We start from the raw sequence: 8,526 nt of genomic DNA, 5'->3' as shown, positions 1-8,526 counted from the left end.
AAAGCCTCTTATGATTGTACACAATTTTTGTAAACCTTACCTTAAAGGGCAGTGTTTAGAAAAGCAAGAACCAAACCACATGTTTACTGCTTTAAATGGAGCTTAAACTCATCGGAGACCAAATTAGATTCCATCTGCCTATGTTTTTATTTTTAATTACTGTGATCTAAGTGGATGAGCACACAATTTGTCATCTGCAGGAAAAAAAGGAAACCAAGTGCAGTTATTTACATTTTGATGTAACCTATTTCTTTCATTGTTCATAGTGTTACATAATGAGGAAAATAGGTTACACGTTATATTAGGCTGTCCTTTTTAAAGTGTAATATACAATGTTTGCAATTTTGCATTTTTGTACAATAGAAAGTACATGCAACATGCATAACAAGGGCACCATAAAATCAAGTTACTAAAAATGCGTTAACATTTTGAAAATTAGTCTGAAATGCCCCGTCTTAAAGCACACTGACCAACTATTGGAAACTGTTCATTTATTACTAGCCAGTGAAAGCAGGCACTTGTGATTCCATGCACTGTTGGAACAGATCGAAATTGTGGCATTCACACTTCCTGACTGTTTGGCCACCAATCATCTGTACTGAATCCCAGATTTCTCTTCCCCTGCGGCTCTAAAAAGATTGTTTGCCGAGACTTCAAAACTGCAAGTGAACAATAAGTAAAACTAAGAAAACAAACACTTTCACTATTATTACATAATTATGTCACATTTCTTACATGGCAGAATAGGGGAATTTGTTCTATGAATATTACATCTAATCACCTAGACTGACTCAACTCATGATAATAAATAAAACACATATTCGTACTCGGTCTCGAGTCTTCCTGTTCCTGCTTCTCTCTTTTTCATCACTTTATCACACACTAGTGCTCTCTCTCTCCTTTGTCCTTATAAGGAAGTGGAGCGGTTGGTGGAGTTTGGGCGGAAACGGCGCGCGGTGACAGCTGGGAACTTCAATACGCTTATACAGGAAGACAACGCAGACGGGGAGCCCGAAATATAACTATTCAACATCAGAGACTAAAGCCAGGACCACTGTAACATTTCTCAGACGGTGACGGTAAGGAGAAAAGGCCGAAAGCATTGTTAGATATCTGTGTTAAGCGACTTGCCGGCGAAATCTTTTCTAGACACAGCGTCTCAGCGCAAATCATGACTGAAACAGACATCGCTCGCGCATAATACTGCAAAAAGCGATGAATCCTCACAGTGGCATTAGGCCTTATGAATAAAACGTGTTTTATCATACAACTGCATGTATGTGGAATTCATAACAGCGGTGTAATGCGTCGGTGGAAAAGTTCCTGATCTTGCAGAGCTCAGCGCCCAGTGAGGGGAAGTCTGGTTCGATTCTGCGAATTGGTTCTTTTGAGCAGTTCATTTTAAAGAACCGATTCGAAAATTATGATTCTTTTGCATCATTATTTCGTCATCGCATGTTTTAATAAAATGCTTTTATTGAAAATAGCTCTGTTACGCTTGCCTGTTTATAAGACTCTCGTGCAATCAAGTCGTAAACATATTTCCAGTACGTTTATTTGTAGAATTTTTTTTCAAAATCTTGTGAATCGGTTCAAGTGATTCACTGAAAAGATCCGACTCAAAAGAATACTGAGAATCGTTACAGCGCAAATGAAGGAAGTGGGGCGTGCATAAAGTGCAGGAAATCTGAACGATTGCTACATTGTTACATATTCTATTGCAATCCTATTAATGGCTTGATTGCTTGTCAAGAAAGCCATTGGATTATTGGTACTGTCGTGTATGTGTGCATGTATGTTTAATGAATATGGCACATCTCACCCTGCGCTATGCCGAGAATGGATGTGATATGGCCTAGTTTTACTAGTCCTGAAGCATAAATGACCTGTTTTTATGTCCAGAAGCACAGCTTGCACCCTTATGCTTGACGTTTCAATGTTACGTCTGAATGTAATGTAGTTTTCTTGTCTTGTTTTGCTATGTTTATCTTTAGGGTGTTACCTGCAGAATTAAAGCAGGTGTTAATGCAGTGCTACTATACTGAAGCACAGAAGCTTAATCTGGGTTTGAAATGAACACCCACTAACACATTAAATGTGAATGAAATTCAGCACATCAACTCACAAGAAAGTTTAGGTTATTCATAAATTATGTCCTCCAACATTAGAAAAATAATGCGCAAAGAGGGTCGCACACAGTACAAGAAGGGCCATGTCTTTAAAACACATATTTAAAATTACAATGAGAATTTTGTTTTTATTTCCATTTCTATTTTAGTTCATCTTTATGGTACTCGCAAACACAGAGTGACTCATTCAGCCATTGACTGATTCAGAATAAGCTTTAATAAAGAGTTTGCCTAAATCTTAGTAGTGATTTTGATAATCTGGCTTCTATATCAGTTTTGACTAGAAACTTTAACATTTAGTAGCCAAATTGGCTGGTGAGTGAAAGTTTATTTTAAACCCAAAGGATAAGCAGTTCAGATCATCTCATTGATTTTCATACATCTGTAGGTGGCTTTCTCTTCAATAGTTGTTGCCTCCCTGAAATAGTTTACCTGAGGCAAGGCAGTTTGACTACTCTAATTTGAATGTGAATATTTTCTTATAATGTGAAAAAAGGGGAGGAGAGAAATTTGAATCTAGTTTGACTCCAGTCTGCTCTTTATTATATTTAGCAAAAACTAAAGTTTAATTTGCTCGTGTGTTTTTGTTTCCTCAAAGGTGAATGTGCTTCTGTGATTTTATTCCTGTGTGATCAAATGTTTTGTTCATTCCAGTTGCCTGAACATTTGAAAACAACAGCCACAGCTGCTTGTGGTCACAGAGGAACCCGTTATTATTTTTTATAAAAGCATTGTTAACTAGCTTACTCAATCTTTCACATTTTCTCAAAACTAGTGCGATTGATGTATCCGACATGAACTTCACTGTTAATAGTTTTCTACTATCGTTATAATGCAGTCTTGGGAAATGTGTGATTCCCGAAGGAGTTACAAATAAGTGGGATTTTTCCCTCGTGCAAGCTCTCATTAAAGGCAGGTGATTACGTGCTCATATGGATACCTGTACATTTCCCAGAAGAGCCATTCAGGTGAAAGGAGGAGTGAGTCAGTATCAGGTTTTTGTTACATAATGCTACCTGTTTAGTGCATGTGAAGGGGCAGTAAAGATGGACCTGCCCTTTGAAAGTTGCCCAGAGAAGGCAAACAAGATCTACTTCCTCTTTTTTGTATTTTTTAGAGGTTTGGCACTTTTTTTTTTCTTGTAGCATTTTTGTGGGACAACATGTTATGGCACGTCCTGCATTCTCTTCAGGCTCTGCACATTGAGCATACATGTTTTCCATCTGTTGACTTTTTATGCACGCTTCCGCTGTTGCTCTTGTCATTAATTTGACCATGAATAATGAGTTGTAGAATAAGTCGGAATACAATAATACCCTTTAAAGTTGGCATAAAAATAAAATTCACCCTGTCTATTTTCTCTCTGATGACATATGCTAGACTTGTCCAATCATTTAGTTCACTTAAAAAAAAAAAAAAAAAACCTTACTAAAAATCGACCACAAGCTCACAATCACATCTGATTCCAGTGATTTCTGTACAACCTTGTTGTTTCTTTCTGTAATCTTTGAGCTGTCCCACTCTCTTTCTTTTTCTCACCAATCAGGCATGGCAGAGCTGGCAGGTCTAGTGCAGCGTCTGGAGGTGGCTGTGGGCCGTCTGGAGGCCATGTCCAGTTCTGGGGGTGGAGGCGGCCCTGCTGCTGCATCTGGAGGTATTAAGAAAAATGCATACCAGATATATCTGACAATAATTAGCAGTGCTTAGTGCAAAAGGGGAGTTAGCAATTTGAAGATTTAAGCTTTGCTGTGTAAATTGTCTCCCCTCAAATCATGCAGTTTTTTGAAGATGCATGAACTATTACTTGAGTCCAAGTAATAGAACTCAGTAATGGAATTATATTAATATAATTATTATATTACTGTACTCTTACTAACCATTTGAACATTGACATGGACTAAAAAGCCTATAGACTTGCAAAACATTATCATAATTATGAGTAGGGATGCACCGATATGAAAATTTTACTGCTGTTTGAGCTGCGTGCGCTGAGCTAAAGACGATCACCGGTAAACTGAAGCGCTCTTTTAACTTAACCAAACGCATTCTATATGAGATAAATCAGATATACATCAAATAAACACAATATTACAACGTACAATTGCACAAAAGGCTGCAAACGAACAGCGTGCATCTGAAGTGTCGCTGAAGGAAATAATGCATTATTTATCGGCTTTAAGATATCGGCCAAAGTTTCTTATCAGGCCGATACCGATAACAGAAAAAATGAGCATTTATCGGCCGATACCGATATGGTGGCCGATATATCGTGCATCCCTAATTATGAGTGGGATTTCTTTTGGCTTAGGAGTTCTAAAAAGATAGTAATTTACAGGACTAAGTAAGTGCATGGTGAAACTCTGCCATTGGACCATGCTTACGGGTGGTTTCTGGAAATGTTGTATTGTGTCTGGACATGGTGTAATTCTGCTCTTGTTTCTCTTCTCTTCAGTGGTTTCGGTGTATGTTGAAGCCTATGACAACTTGCTCTCTGGCCCTGTGGCTCAGTACACTGCCCTCAGTCAGAAGATAGGGGGTGACGTCCAGAAGCATGTGCGTAATGCAGCGATGTCATTATAGTTCCTGAACCCTGGCACATATTGATAAAGACTCCACTCGATGTGTCTTATCCTTTGTTTTGTGTCATAGAATGAGTTGATGAAGCAGGCCTTTTCCTTGCAAAGACAGCTTCTGGTCACTGCCTCCAACTCTCAGAAACCTTCTGATGTAAGTGTCCCTGCACCATATTATGTTGAATGTTAGAACAAGACTTGCTACTGCAGTACCATTTCAAAATGAATGTTTTTCAAAGTCTCTTATGCTCAACAAGGCTACATATTGTGTAACAAAAAGACATTAAAAACAGTAATATTGTGAAAAATTATTACAATTGAAAATTAGTTTTCTATTTTAATATATTTAAAAAAAGTAATGGTGAAACTGAATCTTCAGCAGTCATGACTCCAATCTTCAGTGTCACATGACCCTTCTGAAATCATTCTAATATGCTGATTTGCTACTCAAAAACATTTCTAATCGATGTTGAAAACAACTGTTGTGCTGCTTAATATTTTAGTGGAGACAGTGGTACTTTTTTCCAGATTTGAATAGAAAGTTCAGTTAATTGAAGTCTTTATTATAAAGTAAATAAGTAAAAATAAATTAAATGTACTGTCACTTTTGATCAAATTAATGCATCCTTGCGTAATAAGTATTAATTTCTTACAAAAAAGGTAGTATTTTGAAAGGTAGTGTATCTTTAACTCATGTATCTTTAATCTCATTTCTCAGTTTCTCTTTTTCTCTGTTATATAGTCTGTCCTGACCTCTCTGCTGGCCCCCATGTCTAAAGTGATCCAGGAGGTGCAGGCGTTCCGTGAGAAGAACCGCTCCTCGCCTCTCTTCAACCACCTCTCTGCTGTCAGCGAGAGCGTTCCCGCCCTCGGCTGGGTTGCCATGGTAAGGCGGAGGGTGGAGCCTGGGATTGTCAGCACTGAGTGTTGCAGTTTTTGTAGTTGTGTGTTGTTTCTGTCTGAGATTAAATCAATTATGGGACTTTATATTTGGGAAGTGTACTCTAACCAATCAGTTTCCTCATTCTCAAGTGTGAGAATTTCCCTACATTTAAAAATATCTGGGTTAAACTGATGTACTTTTCATATGTTTTTTTTAGGGATGCATATGTGGGATTGAAGTCTCCGACCACATTACAAAGAAATGTTAAGATGTACAATAAGAAATATTTATGATTGTGCTCTATTTCTAAGTCACTGATTGATTAATACTTTTAATCAATTAATTAATAAAAATATATATAGTTTACTAATTGTTTCATGCAAATTAATATAATTTGTAATGGAAAAAATAGTTATATAAATAACATTATTAATAGGGGTGCTCCGATCAGGGTTTTTGAGGCCGATCACAGAAAGCAGTATCTGCCGATACCGATCTTTTTAAAGCCTTCTATTTATAATTTATAACTATTTATAGTGATACTCCAATCAGGATTTTTAGGCATTTATTCAGGCCTGAATTTCATTTTTGAAAATGGGGGGAATTCCCCTCTTAGGTGTCTCTTGTGAGAGGAGAAGCAGCTTTCACACAGGAGTCCGCTACTGATCCGTGGCTGTTTACCACAAACACAACATTTATCCATTATTTTGATTGTCACTGAAAATGCTTTTTCAGCATTGCAATTCTTTTTTTACACAGTACAGTAATACAATCTTTCACAGACATGTTTAAACACAATAAAAATAAGCAACGCATTATTCAATGCTTTTTACTTTTGCATTTACTTCTAGATTTATATATTACGTTGCTCAAGCAAATGGCAAACCATTTAAACCACTTTTCTTACATTATCACAAACTTACCATTGACGGAAATAGTGAGCTCTACTGCCTTTCCTTTTGCATTTAAATCTTTATTACCATCTAAAGTGCCATCTATTATTGCCTTATTTATCTAAAAGTGCTCATTCCCTTTAAACCTTGCCAAAAAGCCATGTGTTGACTGTGAAACACAGTAGACTTTAATTATATGCATTTATGGTGTAATTACTACATTTTCATGTCAATCTATGTTCATATGTACTGCAAACAATGCACTGTCACTTTAATTCAGCGCTTGACTCGGTGCGGAAACCATCTCTGCACTGCTGCAGACGCACCGCTCCTGAACGCACTGCCGGGCCGCAGCTGTGTGCAGTGAACGCTTTAATCCGTTAACATGAGCGCGGAAAAAATACTCGCCACGTATGCACTGCAAACAGAATCATGTGAATTTGGCATTATGTGTGCGCTGCGAGTGTGCTTGAGCACACGGTCTCCAGGAGAGCGTGCGGGCGCTGAATGATTAAACGCTGGCAAGAATGAAAAAGAAATGCAATTTATAAACTTTAGTGACGATGTGACACTGCCTCGATTGTGCAAGTGACTATTCCTGTGTCAACTGTGCAGCTCGCTTAGACAGTCGCGATGTGGTGATTTGAAGCCATTTGCGTATTTTGAGAGAGAGAGCGAGAGAGCGTCTCAAACGAGGTTTTCAAATTACTTTATAAGTTATCTAATGAAGAAATACGATGATTTCACCCGCGCTGGACAGAGACTGAGACGGTGCCGCTGCATGTCATCAGCTTCAGAGAGGTTTTTGGAGATAGGCCTTTTTAGAGACCGCCATCAAACATCCCAACGTGATTATCAGCCGATAGTGGTCGGTAGCCGATCAATCAGAGCACCCCTAATTATTAATAAACTAGAAAATAAAAGCACAAGTAATCTCAAACTGATTGGATGTACGCTGATTTTAAAGCACCAGCCCTTATGATAATCAAAGCAACATTTTAACAAATTTTTTTTTTCATTAAGCGAACAATGTTGGTGCATAAATGCTCATAAAACCTTCTCATCAGACTTTTGAACCCCACAGCATATGCACAAGAAACAAAAGTCATAATCGGTGTGTATTTGGAATGTTCATTAATTTCTTTCAGTAAACACATAATCTTTTTCTTTCGAAATGTTAGGCACCAAAGCCAGGCCCCTATGTGAAGGAGATGCAGGACGCTGCCATGTTTTACACAAACCGTGTGCTCAAGGATTACAAGGAAAAGTATGTGTCTGTCTGCGATGGAAAGCAGCTTGTCTATACGCCAGCAAAATGGCATATCAGTCATTTTCCCATCTGCATTATTGTCTTATTTTTAGAGATAAGATGCATGTGGAATGGGTCAGTGCCTATGTGTCCATTTGGACCGAGCTGCAGGCCTACATCAAGCAGCACCACACGACTGGACTGAGCTGGAGCCAGACTGTGAGTCACATTCTTGTGCGTTCGGTTTGTCCCACATGCTTCTATAAATACATTTCCCAAATATTTAAGCATTTTGGTTTCACAGGGTCCAGTGGCTTCAGCCTCTGGAGGTGCACCAGCCCCACCTCCCCCAGGTCCTCCTCCACCCCCCATGGACTTGGGCAAATCATCAGGTGGAGACTCTGGAGCAACCAATCACAATGCTCTCTTTGCCTCCATCAACAAGGGAGCTGATATTACTAAAGGTATTAAATGGATCCCTAACTTGATGTAGTACTACAAACGGATAAGTTGTTGTTTGGGAAAATAGGTTTAAAATGTGTCCAGTAGAGCCTACAGTGCACAAAACATTCAGTGACACTTTTATTGCTTTTTAAATGGAAGGTTCATTGCTAAAACATTAAACAGTCCTTTTGACTAATTGAAAATGATGCCGATTGTTTCACTTGATGTGCTGTAATGGGAGCATCAGTGTGTGTGTGTATATATTTATAAAGGTCAATGCAGCCTTCATGATAAAAAAGGGCACAGTTCGTGCTTTTACTTGTGGTGAGACTGTAGGGTGTCTCATTTGTCTTTT

The 8,526-nt window shown here is 38.4% G+C and overlaps 1 protein-coding gene across 1 annotated transcript in view; it reads left to right on the top strand.

The window, feature by feature from the left end:
• Positions 1 to 931: 931 nt before the first annotated feature.
• cap1 (CAP, adenylate cyclase-associated protein 1 (yeast)) overlaps positions 932 to 8,526 on the top strand; it is a 10,858-nt gene continuing 3,263 nt past the window's right edge. The window contains exons 1-8 of the mRNA XM_016277901.1: positions 932 to 1,079; positions 3,676 to 3,783; positions 4,582 to 4,682; positions 4,779 to 4,856; positions 5,445 to 5,588; positions 7,660 to 7,745; positions 7,841 to 7,946; positions 8,032 to 8,191. Of these exons, the coding sequence (XP_016133387.1) occupies positions 3,678 to 3,783; positions 4,582 to 4,682; positions 4,779 to 4,856; positions 5,445 to 5,588; positions 7,660 to 7,745; positions 7,841 to 7,946; positions 8,032 to 8,191 (781 nt within the window). The 5' untranslated portion in view covers positions 932 to 1,079; positions 3,676 to 3,677. The remainder of the gene's footprint in view (positions 1,080 to 3,675; positions 3,784 to 4,581; positions 4,683 to 4,778; positions 4,857 to 5,444; positions 5,589 to 7,659; positions 7,746 to 7,840; positions 7,947 to 8,031; positions 8,192 to 8,526) is intronic.

The sequence above is a fragment of the Sinocyclocheilus grahami genome, unplaced genomic scaffold (assembly GCF_001515645.1).
Source record: "Sinocyclocheilus grahami isolate Dianchi unplaced genomic scaffold, SAMN03320097.WGS_v1.1 scaffold116.1, whole genome shotgun sequence".
NCBI classification, from domain to species: Eukaryota; Metazoa; Chordata; class Actinopteri; order Cypriniformes; family Cyprinidae; genus Sinocyclocheilus; species Sinocyclocheilus grahami.
Note: the sequence above shows the minus strand (reverse complement) of the source record. Positions and strands in the feature narration are given on the sequence as shown.